This window comes from Acinonyx jubatus, chromosome E2 (assembly GCF_027475565.1).
Source record: "Acinonyx jubatus isolate Ajub_Pintada_27869175 chromosome E2, VMU_Ajub_asm_v1.0, whole genome shotgun sequence".
Taxonomy (NCBI): Eukaryota; Metazoa; Chordata; class Mammalia; order Carnivora; family Felidae; genus Acinonyx; species Acinonyx jubatus.
The window spans coordinates 6,970,744-6,991,186 of record NC_069396.1 but is presented as its reverse complement, the minus strand read 5'-3'; the positions used below and the strand labels follow the sequence as shown (position 1 = coordinate 6,991,186).

Sequence of the window (20,443 nt, the reverse complement as noted above, 5' to 3'; positions counted from 1 at the left end):
TGGAGCCTGCTTCGGATTCTGGGTCTCCCTCTGTCTCCCTCTGCCCCTCCCCCCTCTCAAAAATAAACATGAAAATTTTTTTTAAAAAATAAGGGGAGAGGGATGGTCGGAAGGGAGGGGTGTCTGGTTCCCCCCACTCAACTATGAGCTCTGTGAGGGCAGAATCTTGTGTGACCTGCGTTTGCAGCATAGAACGGAATCCTTGTCCCAAGTTTCAGTTACCCCCGGTCACCCCCCGTCCAGAAGCAGATGATTCTCAGCGGTAGCCTAACGCTGTCACAATGCTTTCGCCATTCACCTCACTTCATCTTATCACGTAGGCATTTTATCAACTCCCATCATCACAGGAAGGGTGAACACGATACAGTAAGAGACTTTGAGACAGAGAGACCACATTCACATAGCTTTATTTTTACAAGTTTTTTTTCGTAAATTTTTAATGTTTATTTACTTTTGAGAGACAGAGAGACAGAGTGCGAATGGGGCAAGGGCAGAGAGAGAGGGAGACACAGAGTCCGAAGCAGGCTCCAGGCTCAGAGCCGTCAGCCAGAGCCCGACGCGGGCCTCGAACTCACCAACCGTGAGATCACGGCCTGAGCCAAAGTCGGACACTAAACCGACAGAGTCACCCAGGTGCCCCTCACATAACTTTTATTACAATGTATTGTTGTAGTTGTTCTGGGTTATAATTTGTCATTGTTGTTAATCTCTTACAGGGCCTGATAAATTCAACTTTATCGTCGGTGTGTATATACAGGAAAAAAACGGTCTCTATGGGGTTCGGTACTACCCGTGGTCTCAGATGTCCACTGGGGGTCTTGGAACGTATCCCCCCGCGGATAAGGGAGAACCAGTTTGCCTAACAAAGTCCTTGGCGGCCAGGAGGTGCAAACAGACTGGTGTTTCACGGAACTGAATGAAACAATGAAGGAAGCATGGAAAAGTGGCTTCGTCGTTAGAATGCTGGCATTGATTTCCAGCCATTCGATAGGCACCGTGGACCCCTCTGGGCCAGGCCCTGGAGACACGGGCAGGCTGGTGCTATCCGATCCTGGCTCTTGAGAGCTGGCTGTTACTTCTTCAGAAATCTTCCGAGGCGACTGTCAGACAGCCAGCGAGCACGCTTAAATTATATAAAATTACAATTAAATTATAGTTTTAAAAAGGTTAATCAAACGTATCCCTTCCTAATTTTTCGACTGCATTTCATGAGGACCTCGGTTCTGAAGGTTAGATGTCTTGCAGTGGTCACCAGACCTTTTCTGTGAAAGGGCCAGATGGGCAGTATTTTACACTTTGCCAGCCCCGGGCCGAATCTGGCCCCTAAGCCGTTGTTTGCTGGTGTGGCCCCTGGCATGTCGTATCCGTAGGTGGATATGCCCTCTAGCGGGATGCGTCATCTTCCAACTCCTTGTTCAGCGATGCACTCTGCTAGCTTGGAAACTGCTATGGTGGGGACAGTGACACCACGGAAGGTGTCAAATGCTCTAACTCAGGTTCTCTTCTTTCCAGGAGCTGGCCGTTAAACATTTACCAGTAAACCACCGGCACAGCGATGGGCAAAAGTGGCATGAGCCCTGCCCTCTTGGAGGGTACAGTGTGTTGGGTCTGTGCACCACTTCATGGTGGGGTGGGGCCGGAGGGGGGCCGGGTGAAGGCGGGTCAGGCTCCCCACTGCCGACCACCCTAAGAAAGACAACACCCAGCTGCAGGCTTGTCTGCCAGAAGGGGCAGGGCTGCTGGAAGGGGGTGCTGAGGTGAACCTCTCCTGGGGCTGGCCATCAGCCCCTAACTCTCCTCCCCCCACCAGGGACTTTGCCACTTTACCGCATTCCTCTGTGGGCAGCCCGCTCTGTCTGCACCCCCCTAGCTCAAGGGGAGACTTCAGGTCCCTGGGAGCTGAGACGTGAGCCCACGAGAGCGGTTGACTCCCTTTCCACGGCAACGCCCGCTCCTAGCACTGTGCTTGCCTGACACGGAGTGGGCTCTCCACCCGGGCGACCTAGGGGTGAACCCAGAGGGGGCTGAACTGAAGGGAGAGAGGCAGTTTCAGCGAGCAGGCTGAGGGCAGAAGGTTGTCCTTCGGGACTGGCTCAAACAAGGAGAGACTGCCAGCAGAGAAGGCAGGAAATGATAGGTTTGGCCCGTGACCTGTGGGTGAGTGGACTGGCCTGTGGGAACCCAAGCAGAGCGAAGGGTCTGTGAACTTCTGCAGCCTTTGTGCTGCTCTGTAAACCTCTCCCGTTCAATGCCGGGAGGGCGAACTCTCAGGGGCCTGGCTTGTTCTTTGTAGAGTCTGGGTCCTGATGGCATCCAGGGTGACTTGGGTGTGTGATCCATCCATGGAAACTAGACAGGCCTGGGTCTCCTACAGAGACTGGGGGTGGGAGGAGGGTGCAGGGAGGGAGCTTCTGATGGAATCCGGCGGCCGGACTCATTCGGTTTTAGGTCAGGAACCAGGGACAGTGGGAGGCAAAGAGCTCGGCATCTCACCCGCTGAGTACCAGCACGGCCCATTGTACAGACCGGTCCTGTTGCCGGCACTTCCCTAAGCACCGGGGAATAGGTGGGTGTTGACTCGCAATTGATCAGTCGCTGCATTTTTGTTGAGCTCTGGCTGCGGGCAGGCACTCAGTTAGCTCGGCTGGCAGCCTGAACTCCTGGATTCGGCCACCCTCTTACAAGCATCCCGGGGGCTCCATGTCACTGACTCCAAACTCAAACCAACAAACAGTATTTAAAGATGACATCAGTTGAATTCAACCCGTTTCCCCCCGGGTACCCGCGCAGGAAAACATTACAAAGAAGGAATGGGAAAAATGTGGAATTTCAGGTCAAGCCAAATTTTGGGTTCACATCTTGGCTGGATTCCCACAGTTGTCTGACCATCTCTGAGCCTTAACTTCCTCACCTTTAAGACGGGGATGATAACGATTCTTGCCTTCTGGGCTCATTGGGAGGAAGGAAGGAGAATAAACAGGAAAGCCCCGGCATAGTACCTGCAGCACTTGGTGTGCTGCTCATTTTTATCATAATATTCCGATTTAACTTTTACCAAAGCAGGAGCTGAGGATGTCTGGAATAGTCCTGGAAGAAATAAGGGATTCCTTGCACTCTGGTACATTCCACTGGAGTTTTGCACCCTTGACCAGGGAGAGGAGTGTCCATGGCGGTCACTGAAGTGGACAGCAGCTGCTCTGAGCTGTCCTACTCCATGACTTCATGCTGGCCCCCATCACCTCCTTCCTGGGAACTCTCGACAGCCTCCGCACTGGTCTCCCTATCTCCAGGCTGCTCCTTTGCTAACCCCGTCCATGTCATGCTGTGGCCAGTGACCTTATAAAGGTGACATCTATGAGCCACTCTCATGCGTAGTCCATGTGGTGGCTCTCCACCGCTCTCGGAGGAAAGTCTGGCACAACCTGCTTGGCCCCTGCTCACCTCTTAGGCCTCTGCCCTGCAACCCTGGGATATTTTGCAGGCCTTGGCAAATGCATGTAGTTTCCCAGACAGGCCTAGAATTCTCCCCTCGCCTCTTTTCTCCGTGCCATCCCCTCTTCCAGGAGCACCGTTTCCCTTCTTTACCTGATTCCTGAAGACCTCGTGGAGTCAGGATGTGAACCCCAGGGCCACAGTCTGGCTGGATTAGGTGTCCCTCCTCTGTTCCTGCAGCCCAAGCACCGCGTGGTCATTGCCTTTACATTGTCCCAGGCTCTAAGCTCAGAGCCTGATGAGCTAAGTGAGCCTGGCATGTTACTCGGCTTCTCTATACCCTCATCTGCCAGAGTGGATGGTGATGGCACCTATATTCTAGGGTTGCTATGGGAAGGAACAGTCGTATGCATGCACAGCACTCAGCATACAGGGGGAGCTCAATAAAGGGTTGAACAACTGACCTCACCCCACCCCTTAATGGCCTGGGAGTCCTGGTCACAACCACACCCTGAATCCACATGTGTACTACATGGTAGGGGGTGGGGGTGGGCTTGACCCTTTCTTGCCCAGTGATTTTCTCAAGGCCATAGTGAAGTTTAGAACTTGAAGAACAGAATTTGCCAGCAAATTGTGAGGAATTGACTAATTCCCTGTGTTCTCACCTAACTGCCTCCTCCAGGGCCCAGGAGGAGAGAACAGCTCTGTCCCTCTCCTGACACATACCATATGCTGGGCCCCCCAGCCCTGCCCCCCCCCCCCCCCAGCCCTGGCCAGGCACAGGGATAGGATCTTTCCAGGAGCTCCTACATCGTGTCTGTTCTTGGGAAAGAGTGGGGAGGGGATAATCCCCATCACAGGGATGCTGTGGGCAAAGTGCCAGCATTCACGATGTAATTCAACACACACTCACATATTCACTACAGAGGTATCTTCACTTAACAAAAAAGGCAAAAAATCTGGGGGTTTAAATGGCATTAGCTGCAGAAGCGTGTGGCCGTGAGAAAGCCTGGCTGAGGAGATGAGTCTGGGTGGCTGCATGTGCGCCCTTAATGGCAGAAAGGGGACGTTTTGCCTCAGAGTTAGAGTTCCTGAGTGACACTGTGGTTCATTCCACAGGGGTGCTTCCAATATGATTCCCTCCCAGCCTTGTGCTGGGCCTGCGGATGCAGGGATGAACGGCCTGGCCTGAGCGCAGAGGCAAAGAAGCAGGCACTGCTGGGGCGCAGGCAGAAGACAGAGTGGCCCAGTAACTTGGGGAGGGACTTTGTTGTCTAGGTGCCTGGGAGGGGTCAGACTCGAGGGGCAGAAGGAGGGGGGCTGGGGAGTCTGTCCCCTCCCCCCAGACGGCTTGAAGACCGGCAGACATGTGTAAAAGACCAGGGGGCTTGCAGAATCCGCCAGGCTGAGACAGGGCAGTGTGGGTTCATTATCCGGTTAACTGAGGGGCATTTTCAATTCGAGGAACCATCCTGTTCTACGACCCCATCTAGCCAGCCAGGTAGACAGCTTGAGCTGTGGAGGGGGTGTCAGAGGTCAAGCGGCCCAGCCCCAGCCCCTCCAGCCCGGCCCGGCCCAGCCCAGCCCAGCCCAGCCCAGCCCAACTCAGCCCAGCCCAGCCCCGGTCCCTGGGTTTGCACCTGGCCGCACCTCGGCCGCCCGCGTCGACACGTCCCGCGGCGCTGGCCGGTCCGATCGGGGTCGGCTGGGGCGGGTGGGGGGTGGGCCGTGTGGGGGCCGGCGGGCCGCGCAGCTCCGCACCGGCCTGGGCACCGGCGGGGGCGCGGCTGGGCGTGACGTCACGCGCCCCGCCCCCGCGGCCCCCGCCCACCCCCACGTTCCGGGCGGGGCCGGACCCGGGCCTGCCGGGGCTCGCCCGCCGCGGCCCCCTCCCCAGGGGCCGCCCCCTCCGGTCGGGCCGCGCCTCTGCCCCTCGCGTCCCCGCCCGGCGGCCGACTCCGCCTGCGAGAGGCCGAAGCCGCGGCGGCGGCCGCCGTTGCCGCCATTGACGTCAGAGGGGCGGGCACATGACCCCGCGGGGACCAATCGCGCGGGCGCCGAGCGGCTTCTGCAATCTCTCAACTGAGCCGGCCCCCGCGGCCCCCGCCGCACACTCGCCCGCGGACGGCCGCCCAGACACACGTACTGTACACACGAGCGGGCGGCGGGGCCGAGACACGCCCGCCCGCGCGGCCCCGCGCCCCCGCCGCTGCCCCGCGTCCCCGCCCGCCGCCCGCCGCCCGCCGCCGCGCCGCTCCGGCCGCCGCGAGCATGCACCCGACGAGCTAGGAGGAAGCGGAGCCGCGAGGAAGCGCCGAGCGCCGGCCGCCCGCCAGCCCGCCGCCCGCCCGCCGCCCGCCGGCCCCTCCCCTGCCGGGCGCCCCCCCAGCCCCACGCCCCCCCACCTTCCTGGGCGGTGGGGGGGGTGCGGGCCGCCGCTCGGGGGCCCCGCCGCCCCGGCAGCCCGGGACAGCCCCCTTTCCCCGCCCCCGGCCCCCGCCCCGGCCCGGCCGGCCATGGATCTGACCAGCAGCTCGGGCGGCGGCGGCGACCCCCGGCAGATCGAGGAGACCAAGCCGCTGCTGGGGGGCGACGTGCCGGCCCCCGAGGGCACGAAGATGGGCGCCGTGCCCTGCCGCCGGGCCCTTCTGCTGTGCAACGGGATGAGGTACAAACTGCTGCAGGAGGGCGACATCCAGGTCTGTGTCATCCGGCACCCGCGGACCTTTCTCAGCAAGATCCTCACCTCGAAATTCCTGAGGCGCTGGGAGCCGCACCACCTAACGCTGGCCGACAACAGCCTGGCGTCCGCCACGGTGAGTCGCTCTGCGCGGCGGCGGCGCGCCGGCACCCCCGCGCCTCGCCTCGGGGCCGGGAGGCGCCCCCTCCCGCCGCCGCCCCCTGCCCGCCGCTGCACCTGGAGCCCGGGGCCTGCGGGGCGCCGGGGGTGTCGGGCCGGCCCGGGGGGCGGGGAGGGCGGGGGGGAGCCCGGTGGCCCCCCCCCCCCCCTTTGCTGGCCTGTGTTCGGGGCTGGCCGGTGCCCAGCGGGCGGGCTCGCGGAGACCCTCTGAATTCTGCACAGGATGTGGCCCACCCCATCCTGGGCGTCTGGGGACCTCCCGGATGGGACCGTGGGATAGATCCGGGCTGGGCCCCGGTGGTGGTGGGGGTTCCCTTTCTGAAAACCCGCGGCCCATCTGGATCTGCCCTGGAAGGGAAAACAAAACAACCAAAAAAAAAAAAAAAAAAAAAAAGAAAGAAAAAGAAAGAAAGGAAACCTAACAACCTCGAAACCCCAAAACCCAAAGAATTTCCACAAGCAGTGCCTCTCTGGGCTCTACTGTCTTTTTTCCTGCCCAGGCTGGTAGGCAAAACCGGGTGCTTCCCTTTCTGAAAAATCTCATTCGCACGTTGGGAGGTTGGAAGTGGAGGGGGAGGGGATAGGGGTCCCGGACTGCCTCCTCCCCACCGAGGGGAGGTCAAGTTCTAGAGTGGAAGCTGGCCTGTGGGGGCCCTGGTCTTGCATTGTCTGCGAAGTGTGTGTGTATACGTGTTCTTTGTTGCTGGCTTTATTTTGTTATTGTTACTGTTTTAAATATATGGCTAGGACTGGGTCAGCTGGATGAGAGGCAGGGAAGTCATGGATCTGTTTCTGAAATCAAATCTGCAAGGTGGAGAAAGACATCGGTGGTGGTGGTGGGGTCTCAGGGGGTGGGGGCGGCAGGCAGGAGCCTGAACAGGATGCTTTGTGTTTTGAAACAAGGCCAGTTTAAAGCCCCAGCTCTCCTTGGGCCTGAGCCTTGCTGAGGGGATCCCGTCCTGTGTGGGGAGGTGGCAGGTCTTCCCCAGAATGCACACTCCCCCGGGGCAGCCGCGATCCTGTTTACTAAGCACAGTGGGGCGGGTGGGGGGGGTGGCCGTGGTGGCTGTGGCGCTGGTGGCAGAATTCAATGCCTGCCCACACCTGTGCCAAGAAAACCCAGCCAGGAAACAGGGTGTCGCTTACATGGCATGTCACAAACGTGTAGCGTGTGTAGACATTTCTCCGGCATCCATGTTCCCTTGGCAGTGTGTCACAGGCCGTGACACATGCTCCAAGGAATGGGGAGGGGGAAAAGTTAGCAGAGGAAGCCCTACTCCTCGAAACCACTCCCCCCTCCCTAAAGCCCTGAAGCACATGAGGACTCTTATTCTGAATTTTGGGTCCGACGTGCCTGGAACACCTATTTTTTTCTTTCCTGTGGGCAGGTTGGTGCAGTACCTGCAGAGACAGCTTCCTCACACAGGATCGCTGGTTGCCGTGAAGCAGTTCAGGCCCGGTTTCAGGCTCATGCATGTTCCCAAACCCGTCCGGAGCCACAGGCCTCGGCATTTGGCTTTTCATTTGATGGAGGGAGAGCCTCAGAAAATTCCCCGGCACGCAGCCTTTCAGGTTCAGGGGAGGAACCGGTGCCCTCCAGTGGTTCCCTGCCTGGCATCAGGAGCCCCCAAATCTGGCTTCAGAATTTCCCCCTGCTTCAGGGGAGGCATTGTTGTTTTTCTACCACTCTTCAAAACGAAGGGGAGTTGGGGGGGTGGGGAGGAAGTGGTTGAGAGGCACAGTGACCCTCCGTGGGAGAGGCCAGGAGCGCGTGCTCAGCGGCTGCTGGCCATGGTCTGGGGGAAGTCAGCTTTGGAGGCGCTGGGCCACCACCCCCCTTTCTCTGATTGCTCAAGAGGTATGCAGCAGAGAGAGGAAGGGAACAAAGGCTGAGGCTGGGCACTGGTTTCTTAAGCAACCGGAGGCCCCGGCACCACCTTCCCCAGCACCACCTTGGCCAGCCGAGGTGGACGGTACCTTCGTAGCTTGGGCCTCTCTGGAGAGGAGCTGTGATTTTTCAGGACGGGGGACTGAGGACCATCCACAGAACAAGATTTGCCTGAGCAGAGCCCCACTCTGGCATTGGAAATGTGGAAGGAGGAACTATGAGCGGGCGTCTCATGGGCTGGCAAGTCCCCCTTCCTCCGCCTGTGGCCACGAAGCCCTCTGGGCAGAGGGTGTTCTTAAATTCTGCCATGGTGGGCTCCAGTGGGGTGTAGGGCTGTCTGTGCCGCGGCCTGTGAGCGTGGGGGGCAGGCCGGCTGTGGGGGCGGCCTCCAGGGTAGAGGTAGGGTTGCAACTGCACCAGGGACCTTGTCCCGCCATGAGACACCTATTTGGTGTCCGGGCCCTCGGGAAGCAAAGCAGCCCTGAGGGGTTTCCCTGAGGCCTGGGCGTTATGTAATCTGTCTGCATTTTCTAGTGTGGCCCAAGCACGCTATTGAGAAATATTAGCCCAAATGAAACAAAGGTGAATTTGAGTGTAGTTCTCTACAGCTGCAAGCCCTGTGCAGCCCTGTGGCTCTGCAGAGTCCCCAGGCCCCGGCCCCCAGCTGCCGACAGGCCAGGTCTGTTCCCTATCAGGTCATATCCTTCCATGAAATGTACATCATCCGTATATTAAGCCGTCTGCACGGCCCAGCTCAGATCCATCTGGCAGTTATCTGGTTAATTGTGTGGGCTTCAGGAACAAGACTCAGAGTGATTGATCTGGATTCAAACCGATAAACAAACCAAATACACTGCTGCCCAAACGTCTTTGGAGTCTGTCTACACTGATCCAATTAACTGGCTCGTCGTCAGAGATAAAGGCTTCCGGCACCACAGCTGCATCAAGCTAGGGTTGGAAGCACACGGGGGCTCCCAGCCCGCCTGGTAGGCAGCTCCAGCCGGGTGCACCCCTCAGGCGGACCGGTCTTGATTCCCTGTCGGGGAGATGGGCTCAGCGTCACCCCCTGGCCCGGCTGTAAACTTTGCCTTCTGTGGGGTCAGGTTGGAGCTGGCCCCTGTGCCAGTCTCCCGGGCCAGTTACTGATTAAGTCCTTGTCGAGCCAGCGGTGTGCCTGACGCGGCCTGTGACAGCGCAAGGGCCTGATGCACTCTGCGCTCCAGACTTTGGATCCCCAACGCTCATAAACAAAGAAGGAAACGCAGAGGCGACCGCGACCTGGCTGACGTGTGAGGGGTGATTGGGATGTGTCTGCCCCCTCCCTGGGGTGCACATGACCACACCTGGGGGCCTGCTCAGACTGTGGCCTAGACGTGGTGCCTCATTCCCCTTTTGCACCTGGGCTTCTCACTCCCCCGGCCTCCTTGGGCCTTTCGTGGCTGCTGATCGTCGTGTGGGGTTGTAGCCAACGGCCGGGAGTCCTGCAGAAGCAGCTGGGTCCACAAGACCAGAATCCATTTTGCTGTTCTCATGTGTGGGTTGAATTTGATCACCTGCTAGACATGTTTGTCCGCTGGAAGAGGGCTTTTGTCTGTGGGCTTTGTTTCCTCTGATCCGAAGAGGCACCAATGAGGCTGCCTACCTTTTCTCTCACCTGATTTTATTACTTGCAGCACATGGCATCTCAGAGTGGCTCCAGTCTGGAAAGTCATTTATTCACTGACCAAACACGATGGGGGTCGGAGCACAGGTGACAGTGGCCTTCTTTATTTTCAAGCCTTAATTTATCAGTGACTTTTTTTTTTTTTTAAACGTTCTCCACTCTGCTGCCCCCATTGAAATGTTTCTGGGAAACATTTGTCACTGAAAGGAAAAGAGAAGTCACCTGAATCCTTGTCGGTCTCTTTACTCTGGTGTTCTCTCTGCGGCAGCAACCTCCTGAACTTGGAATTTGTTAACCTAAGCACCTACTGGGTGTCTGGTGCTGAGTGGAGGGCTCATCCCCACGGTGTGGTTTCCACCTGGGAATTGAAGTCCGTGTCCCCCAGGGTAGCCGCAGGTCCCATGGGGACGTGTCTGCGTGTGTGTGTGTGTGTGTGTGTGTGCGCGCGCGCGCGCACACACGTGTTCATTGTTTCCGTCTTTGTTCCTTGTCCCGCTCTTCTGTGCCCGTCCTTCCCGCCTTCCGTTTGAGGTTTTCTGCGGCAGGGAGTAAACACAGACAATTCTGTTTTTTTGGTGGCATTTGTTGTAAGATTTTGGAGTATATCAAGTTTGTTTCCCAGGTAACATGTCTGATTGGAGGGGTCTAGGGGCGGGGGCCAGAGACATAAGAGGAGAAAAAAATCTAAATTCTCCATAAACAGCAAACTTGTTCTGTGTTTCCCGGGCTGTAATAAATAAATGCATTTCAAGGAGGGAACGGCTTTTCATGCTGCCATTTGCCTGGTGCACCCGGGGGTGCTCTTTCCGGCTACGGGAAGAATCGTGCCGGTCCAGGTGGATGCTGTTAAACTGCGTGTGGCTGGGCTTTGCTGTGGGGCCGGCGATGGCGATAGGCGTGTGCCACGGGCTTGGGCTCCACGGCCTACACGTGGCTTCTGCTTGGCATCGCCTGCTCCCGCCCCCACTGACTCGCCTGGCGGTGGGAGAGGGCATTTCTGGGGTACTGTGTCCGGTGAGGCTTCAGGGTTCTTCCTCAGGACCCGAGCTGTCTCGGGTTTCCTTCTGACTGCCAGCCTTGGGGCAACAGGGTGGCCAGCCAGGCTTGGCCCCACGTGGATGGTACCCTCTCGGTGTTCTGGTGGAATGGACATTTGAAGTGGTTCATTTATGCTTTCGATTAAAAGATTAAATGAGCTCTAGTGAGGCAGTGCGATAGGGTTTAGGGCATCCCCACCGTGGGACAGAACCAACCTGGGTCTTGTCACATGGAACTGGGGCCGAATTCTATTATGGTTTTCCGGCTGCGTGACTTAGCACGTTCCTTTCTCTTGGTGGCCTTGCTTTGTCTCCATCTGGAGGGTGGTATGAACCTACCTGATTTGTAGGGTTGCTGTAAGGATTACAGATAATTCACAGTCGCACCTGGTAGGACGGTCACGCCAGGTAGGGATGTGACCAGGGGCTGGTCTTCCAATTCACATTTTCTTAATCTCCCTGAGAGAGCTTCGTGAAATCCTGTGCAAATGGAAAGGACTGTTGCTATTTGAAAGTGGGCAGTCTCCAGAGAAAAGTCTTCTGAGGTGAGCAGTGCGTTTGGGAAAGTTAGGGGTAGTGAGCAGATCCGATGTGTACGAAGGCAACAACATTGGTGAAAGTAGTTTCAGAAAAACTCAGGAGCACAGTTTGGTTTCTTTAAAAAAAAAAACAAAAACGCAAAAACAATACCCACAAAACTCTTTTTTTTTTTAATTTTTTTTTACATTTATTTTTGAGAGAGAGAGTGAGACAAAGTCAGAGTGGGGGAGGGGCAGAGAGAGAGGGAGACACAGAATCCCAAGCAGGCATCAGGCTCCGAGCTATCAGCACAGAGCCCAACGCGGGGCTCAAACCCCCAAACTGCGAGATCATGCCCTGAGCCGAAGTCGGAGGCTTAACCGACTGAGCCACCTAGGTGCCCCGCTCCTTTTTTTTTTTTTTTTTTTATTTAATCGAAACAATAATGCGCCCATCAAATAAATTCAGATAGTACGAGGCATATCAGGAAAAATACAGCTTCTGTCTTACTTCATGTCCCTGTGGCCCCAGTTCTCCTCTTAGTAGGCGAGCCCTGTTATGATTTCTTACAGATCCTTGCTGACCATTCGGCCATTTATATACCATTCTGGGCCGTGATTGGTCATCGGACAGTGTATTTGGAAGATCATTCCAGATCTGTGTGTACACAGCTGCCTTCCTCTTGTTCACTGCTGCGTAGTGCTCTGTTGCACAAGCGTCGCGTGAGGCTAGGCGACCGCCTCCCGTTGCTGGATGTTTAGGTTAGACCCGATCTTTTGCGGTCGGAAACAAGACACTTGCCATTTTTGTTCAGTGGGGTTGCTCCCGCTTTGATAATTTGAATGTTTTTTGCTTCTTCGGTGGGTGTTAAAATATTCAGTCCCAGAATGCTTTGCGGGAAAGAGCTGCCCTTCCCTCAGAGAGGGGAAGGAAGGCAGTGTTGCCTGGGGTCACTGCTGCCTGCAGGCATGCTTCCATCTGGCTTATGGTCACCACCGCAGGAGAGTCCGGCCCCCAGGGCCCCCACCGGGAGCTGAACACAGGTGAGCAGGGGGCTCTGAGCTGTCACGCTGACCTGTGCCCTGAGGACAAGAGTCAGCTTGGCCCTGGCTGGCTGTTTCCTGCTCCACCTGAGAGCATCGTTTTTTTTGTCCCCAGACTTCCTGCTTCCCCAGGATGGGAGCCAGGCCGCCCAGCCCCGTGGTAGAGAAAGGGAGGAAGTGAGAATGTCTCTTCCCCACTCCTGGCTCTGGTGACAAAGCACCCAGTGAGTTCAGCAGGGCGCCAAGGGAGGCGGTGCACATTCGAAAGGAAGCTTTGCTGACATCAGCAGAGCCGTAACCAAAGGGTGGTGAGGCGTGTGTGTGTGTGTGTGTGTGTGTGTGTGTGTGTGTGTGTGTGTGTTGTCCCTGTGTACTGAGGCAAAGGAGAAAACAGAAACATTTCTGGTGCAGAAATTGGTGCCTGGGCTCAGTAGCCATTTCTTTATACCTGCCACATGCGAAGCGCTTGTATCCGCGTTGGGGTGTGTAGTGAGGTGCCTGGAGGAGACGAGCCAGACCCTGTGCGGTGGTCGCACAGGTGAGCTGGAATCCCCCCCCACCCCTGCAATTTCCCAACTGGTGGCTGACCTTGGGCAGGTCATCTAACAGTCTGTATTTACCTATAAAATTTGGATTATGGGGATTTCCTTTCAGTGTCGATGTCCTTGAGGTTAAGTGAGGTAAGGCTTGGCAGTTTGTTCACGTGTTTTTCCAACAGGTAAATATCGCTGCTCTAGGCACTTTAAAGAAAACAAGACCCTGCCTGCCTGGAGTCTGGCTGTCGGTGGGGTGGGCGAAGACAATAAACCACCAAGCAAGGAGATATAAAATCTGTGTGGTGGTGACAGGGGTCCTAGAGAAAACAGAGCAGCCAGGGAGGTGTGGCGTTTAGAGCTTGGGGACTGGCAGCCTTGCTGCTTTGCACATGGCAGTCAGGGAAGGGGTAAGAGCATTCCAGGCAGAGAGATTGGCAAGTGCAAAGGCCCTGAGGCTGGATAGTACTTAGAAAACAGTTAGTAAGGTGGCTGGCGTTTAGTAAATGCTGTACAGTTGTTATTACCCGCACCTCCTAGGAGCTGTTATCATCTATTAAAAGATACTTACGAACACCCAGAATCTGCTGGGTGTTGGGCGTACAGAGCGCTCCCAGCCCCATGGAGCTTTCATTCTGGTGTCTCTGTGTGTGTATTTAAGCCTGGCTCCCTCTCAATAGATAGTGAATAGGTTTGGAGCAGTGCTTTAAGAGACTCTTAAATCACAAAGCCCAGCAAAACGTCAAAACCAGCTGTCTTTGTCATACTGAGTTACAAGGGTCCTAGCACCTAGGACGCACTAATCGTTGAATTTGCCTCCAGCATCTTGCTGGTGAGGGTGGGGGTTAGTGGTGAAGAGAAGTATGTCGCCCAAAGACCCTTACAAATGACTCAGCACCAAGGCTGGGATTCACACCCAGAGCTCCTGCCTCCCAGCACCTTCCGGTGCCTTCCAGAACCTTCCAGTGCCTTCCATCTTCATTTTTCCTTGGACCTTCTGCTTTCGAGCCGTTATGAGAAATGATATGATCGAGAAAGCACATGAGCAGATTAGGCTGAGTAAACTCACTCTGGAGGCAAGCAGAAGAGCTGGACTCTCCAGCCCCTGGGCAGGTGGATGTCCAGGACTCAGGCAGGGTGGCAGATGTTTTCCTGGGGCTGGGCTGCCTGGGTGCAGCTCAGGTGGGGTCATCAGGAGAGGGAAGGTAACACGGAACTTGTAGTCGCTTCCTGGGTGTCTTGAGTCCAGCCCAGGCTCTTAAAGGCCTGGAAAAGCTGCAGACAGGAGTGCACGATGTGGAGAAACCCAGGCCGGGCCCCTTCGCCCCCCGTTTGGCTCACTGTCCGGGTGAATGTGATCACCAGCATGCGCCAGTGAGAGGCTCAGCCATCCGTGTGGACAGCGCCGGGCGTCAGTCAGGCTGGGCTGACAGATGAACAACTTGCCCCCAGATCTGGGTGGCTTCACGCAACGTGGCTTACTTCTTACTCTCACCAGTCCAGTGGGGATTCTGCCCTACTGGACGTGGACCACGTGGGCACCTGGCTTCTCCATATTGTGTCACTGGCCATCCTCTCCCTTCACCTCCCCCCAGGGCCTCACTGAGTGGGAGATGGGGAGAGGGAGAGAATGCCAGGCAGTGCCATTGGTAGGTCGGGTTGCTGTGTTGGCCACAGCTCTGTCACGTGACAGCCCCTGAGCTCAGGGGGGCCGGGCACTGGAGAAGGGAGGACCCCCACCAGGATTGCAGGTCGCGCAGAGGCTTTCAGAGTACCGGCTGCAGAGCCGCTTCCCTGGAAAGGAAGTTCAGCACCGTGGGCTCTTCCGGCTCCTGGGTGTGAGCTTAGTGGCAGGTCAGGAAGGTTGCAGTCTTCTCTCTGGTGGGGAATGAGATAGAAGCAAACCTCTTGCAGGGAATGGAGCGATGCATTCATGATTACGATGACGTTTATTGTCTCCCTACTGTGGGTAAAGAGGTTGAGTTGAGAGGCAAAGGCAGGTCTGCCCTCACGCGTTGGGTGTGCGTGTCCGTGAATACGTGTCTATCCGTTGGATATACGTAAAATTATTTCAGGCTCTTGCAGAAACATCTTAGTTAAGAATCAGTGGGCTTATCAACTTAGCGTTTGCCGGTGTTCGGCAGACATTCCTTCGTGAATTTGTCAGGTGAGTTCAGGGAACTGGTGTTGGAAAGCGAATGCCAAGTATTTGTCAAGAGTAAGCACCAGGTACTAAGTTTGCGAGCTGAGTACCCGACACGGTGTGTGCAGATGGGGCTTCCCGGGTCCTCCGTTTGCCAACGGCTGCTCCCTGGTAATGTGCTCCCAAAGTGAGTGCTCCCTGGTACTGTGCCTGCAGGGTCAGACATCATCTTCGCCCCGTAAGCCTCCCTCAGATCGGGGTACGGTAGAAACTGTGACGTAGTGTCGAACGCAGCACATTTCCTCAGGGGGTTTATGCCTTGTCCTGCTGTTTGGAGGGAGGAAGAAGAGCATGTGGTTTCAGGAAGGACTTTGTAGGAGAGACACATCTAGATAGATAGGCCCAGGATCGGGACTGGCAGTGACGGAGAGGGGGGCCAGGGCTGGGAAGGGGCAGAGGGAGAGGAAAGCCAGGAGAGAGGGGCCGGAGCCGCCGGGGCACATTCTGGGCGGTCTGGGCCATTCTCCCTGAGTGGTGGGCACCACAGAAGAGTGCAGGAGAGGAAGGTGGAGGCGGGACCACTTCCCAGAGTGGGGGCCGCGGGCGGGGGCCAGGAGTCGGGGTGAAGTTGGTGCTGGGTTCCCCAGCGCTCGTTCAGGCCAAGAAGGCCCTGGTCGCGATGCAGAGAGACGAGGCACCAGCTGCCAGGTGGGCGCCTAGGATCCATCCCCCCAGGTGGAAGCTTCAGGATTGCGGGGATCTGAGTCACCAGGGCCAGGGGTCCGTCACAGCAGGGACCATGGTGGCAGCCTCTCTTGAGCGTTCTTTTGCCAGGTGGTTACATCCGTGATCCCCGTAACAGCCCGGCGACATACTGTTCCTCTCTCCGGTTTATAGGTGGGGACGCTGGGGCCCGGTGTGTCGGCAGACATTCTTTGCCTGAACGGATGGATGAGTGAGAGAAGAAATGAGCCAGTGAGGCTGCTGCCAGTTGTGGGCAGGGCCCTCCCGTGGAGAGGGAGGGGAGAAAGAAGAGATGTGTTCGGACCTCCCGCTCTCATGCCGTGCCTGCGCTGCTCTCTCCTCCAGGGCCGCCCAGGCTAAACGAGACGGCGCGTGCAGCCGACCCGTTTGGCATGCGGTGTGCACGGCTGGCCTCAGGGGTGGACACAGGCCTGAGGGTTCCTGGCCTGCTGCCTCGCCCGCGAGGCTGCGGGGCTCAGCCCGCCGGCCTGGAGCTCCTGATGGGCTCCCATCAGAGGCCTTTGGTACTTTCCAAACCCTCGACCTGAAACTTCCCCTGTCAGCTTTGGCTTCCAAGGCTCCCCTTCTGGAACCTTCCTTCCTGGAAGGAAGTGGGGGGGGTGGGGAAAATGAAAGTGCTTGAACTGTCCCAGCGCTCTGGTGGCTCCCGGGCTTGGGGAGCCCCGCAGGGTCAGCCTGTGGCACCAGATGGATCAGTGGGGGGACTGCAGGACAGCAGCGATCCTTTCCTCCCACATGCCGAGTCTCTTCGATGTGTTTGTGCGTTTATCCTCACTCCAGCCCCTGGGGTTCCAGTTTATAGATGGAAATGGAGGCCCTGTGAGTTTCAGGTTGTACATCTGGAACCCAGACGGCCTGGATCCAGAGCCGAAGACCTTCTCTCCTGCCACGATGCCTCCTTGCTGGGCAGTGGGGACTCACTGTCAGCAAGGCAGTGATAACAACAGCCGGTGCTTATTCAGCGCTTATGTTCTGAGCCCTTTGTGTACGGGAGCTTATTTAATCCTCACGATGTCCCCAGGAGGTGTTGCTATTATTGTCCCCATTTTCCAGAGGAGCAGACTGAGGCCCAGAAAGATGAGATCGCTACTTACCCAGCTAGTAATGGTGGAGCTGGGGTTTGAACCCAGGCCGTGTGGTTCCAGGGCGTGACTGCGCGTGTCCCGTGAGCAGGGCTCGAGAGCAGAGGGTCAGAGAGACCCAAAATGGCCAGGCTGGCTCCATTCCTGGAGGCCCTGGAGGGCCTTGCAGAAGCGGGGAGGTTGTGTGTGGACACAGCACCTTGTGTCACCCTGGGGGCGGGGGAGGGGGGGTTTCAGCCCTCTCCCTGTGGACCTGTCTCTAGAAGGGTCGTGGCGGACGTTTGCTTCTTACCTGCCCTGTGTTCATCTGGGGACAGTGGACTCAGCCTCTCAGCGCCTCGCCTTCCTGGCCTGACATGGCCTGGCCTCGAGGAGCTGCCCATCAGAGCTGGCTGTGACAACCTGCCTACGGCGATCGTGAAGTCCAGGGTCCACTGGGAGCACAAGCCCTGCCTTGCCCTGCCCTGCCCTGCCCTGCCCGCCTTCCGGCTCGACTACCCTGCGCCTTGGCGCTCTGGCACAGCACCTCGTCCGCTCTGCCTCGGTGGTGGCCACCAGCTCCTGGAGTCTTTTCTGACCCCCACTTGCAGTGAGGGCTCGCTCTTCCACAGCCGGCTGCCATTTGCTTCTTTGCCTATCAGTCTTCTCTACTGGCTCTTCACTTCTGCCCTTGTGAAGTGAAACAAAAATAATCACACAGGGATGATGATCTTGTAAAATAAGCAAAAAATTCTCCTATGATCCCAACCTCCCAGAAGTCATGCATATGAACGTTTTGGGGTGCAGCCATCTTTGCTTTTTCTAGATGAGTGCGTATGTCACCTGTGGGATCCTTTGCACAGCGAGCAGGGGATTAGGTCTTATTCATAAACACTAAGCCATTTTCATACATTATCTCAACAGTGTTTCCTCTTCGTCCCTATGAATGTTGGGGCCTGTATCATTCTTTGCGGTGGGGGCCATCCTGGGCATTGTAGGATGCACAGCATCTCTGGTCTCAGCCCGCTAGATGCTCCCCACAGTTCTGATGGCCCCAAATGCCCGCCTACAGTGCCCCGTGTCTCCTGGGTGAGACCCCGGGGTAGCTCATTTAACATCCCAGCTACCCCTGCGAGCTTCTGTGTGACAGAGTGGACCCTGGCTGTGGGCTGGCCTGTGGCAGAGCTGGGAGCCTGTGTTCGTGCCCCAGTCCCCTTGCTTCTTCAGAACCTGCCACGGAGATGGTGAGGAAGAACTTTGTGGGGCTGCAGGCGCCCAGATGCCTGGCCAAGCGGCGGGGCTCTCCCGCAGGGCCTCTGGAAGGAAATCCCGCTGGCCGGAGCTTAGCAAGCTCCCCACACCTTTGATCCCAGGATCGCCCCCCTGCTGTGCCTGCCTGAATGACTCAGGACTTCAGAGGTCTGGGTTGTTGAAAGGAGAATTGTCTCACGCCAGGAAAAGAAAGAGAGAGAAATTAGCGTTAGAAAGTTTTGGTGTGAGGAAAATGACTTCGAAGCAACCTTTGTGAAGTAAAGTGTTTTTGGGGGGCAGGGGTGTGGAGAGGAGAGGGGGTGGGCTGGTGGGTGAGCCACCGGCCTGGTGGCTCTTCCAAGAAGGCCTTCATTTGCTTGACTCAAGCCCCACCCAAGGCCATGCATTGTGTACCCTTGCTTTTTGGATCTAGTTGAACCACGGCACCAGGTATAAAAGGGATGTTTCTGGAGTATGTCTGGGTCCTGTCAGCAGGTGACCTTCAGGAGCCAGGGGCTTAGGTTAGAGAGCATTGCCAAGAGCAGAGGTCTTGGGGCCCTTCTGATGCCCCGGTGGTAAGCAGGGTCCCCTCTGGGCCAGGAGAGCCAAGCCCTGGCTGCATCTCAGACCCCACCCGGCCGCCGCAGGCCCTTCTCAGCTTTGTGGGCAGCTCCGCTTGAAGGAGTCTGTGTTGAGGATTGGGGGTGGCACCCCCCCCCGCCACGCCCACTTTGAAACCCATGGTGGAGGTGGAGATGCCAAAGACAGCCCTCCCCCCCCCCCCCCCCGCCCCCAGGTCAGTCCATTCCTAACAGGCGCCCTCGTCATCAGGCAATGTGGTTACAAGCGCTGGCCAGCGTTGTTGGATCCAGACACTCGATATTAGGCCGTGTGACCAGTGGTGGTGTGACCCAGTTCTCAGTTTCTGCATCTGCAAGGTGGGGACAACGGTAGCCACCTCCCAGGCTATCCTGAGGGTAAGGGAGATAGTACACGTAGGGCTCAGAAGAGCGCCAGTGTGTAGCGAGTACTCGGTAAATGCCCGCTCCGTCGTCACCACCGGCTTTCTCGTGGCCGCGGCTTCCACCTGCCTGCGTTCCTGTTCCTGCTCAGCTCTCAACTTCTTGAAGGCAGGGTCCTTTCGATCCACGGACGTGTGATGTCAGTGCAGGTGTTTGGCTGAATGTAGTTGCTCAGCGGGGCGTCTGGGGCCCCAGTGCCATGGGCTGTGAAGGGACAGAAAAGCATCTCAAGTTTTCTTGGAAACCCTGGCCCTGGCTGGGGACTTTGGACCTGTCCTGGAGAACCTCAGGGTTTGCCCCTGATCCTGTCCTGAGACCTCAGTCACCAGGACCTGGAATGGACCCTCAGCCCTGGCCCTAGCACCAGCCACCACGTCCCCGACTCAAGGGAGCTAGAGACGTGCAGCTGGGAGGATTGAGGAGGCTTTGTTGGTGGTTTTCACCTTAGCTTTCTCCAGCCGTGCTTGGCAAATAAGATTTCGATCTTGGAAAATATGATTTAAAAACAGAATTGAAAGTCGCTTTTGTTTCCTCAACGATATTGCCCCTGACACATGCCCAGGGCCTGCCTAGTGGAGTCGGGTGTGAGCATGTCCGTGGGAGATCCCACACAGCCCTGCCCCAGGCACACCTGTGTGGATGCCCGGCCTCTGCCCCCTGCCCCCTTCCTGAGCCTTCTGTCTGCTCTCCACTTAGGTCTATGATGACAGAGCTCACGAAACCCCCTTTCTTTTGTGGTAGCTTGCTGTGTCCTCTTGGCCTTACTTTTGGGGTGACCTTGCCGCCAGGGGAGGGGGCTTCTTCTCGGAGCCCTGCTGTGCCTCTGTTTGAATGTGGAGTAGTAAATGTGTACACACGTGGGTCCCCGGAGCTTGAGTCTTGAGCGTGTTCCACCCTGATGTCCCCGTCCCAGACGGGAGGGGGGTCCCCGTCCTTCCTGTTGGATGAGGTCTTGGAGCTCTGAGTCCCCCTGGGCCGCCCTGAGGAGCCTTCTAGGGAATGGGTCCTGGGCCCCTTGAGATCCCAGGGTAACACTCTGTTTCTTCTTCGCCTTTCTCTGGGCCCAGGGCCTGGCCCTGTGGCTTCTGTGCCCTTTGGCCTCCAGGGGGGGTTTGGCCAGTGGGGACCCCGGAGGCGATGGAGGCCAGTGGCTTCAATTTAAGGTTGCTGTGGGCGGGCAGGGTCCCTCAGTCACAGCTCCTGTCCTGTCACCCCCCACTCAGGCC

General features: G+C 57.2%; 1 protein-coding gene across 1 annotated transcript in view; it reads left to right on the top strand.

The window, feature by feature from the left end:
- The first annotated feature begins 5,791 nt into the window (after nucleotides 1–5,791).
- Nucleotides 5,792–20,443, top strand: part of CMIP (c-Maf inducing protein) — a 233,977-nt gene continuing 219,325 nt past the window's right edge. The window contains exon 1 of the mRNA XM_027076276.2: nucleotides 5,792–6,248. Coding sequence (XP_026932077.1) covers nucleotides 5,949–6,248 — 300 coding nt within the window. The 5' untranslated portion in view covers nucleotides 5,792–5,948. The remainder of the gene's footprint in view (nucleotides 6,249–20,443) is intronic.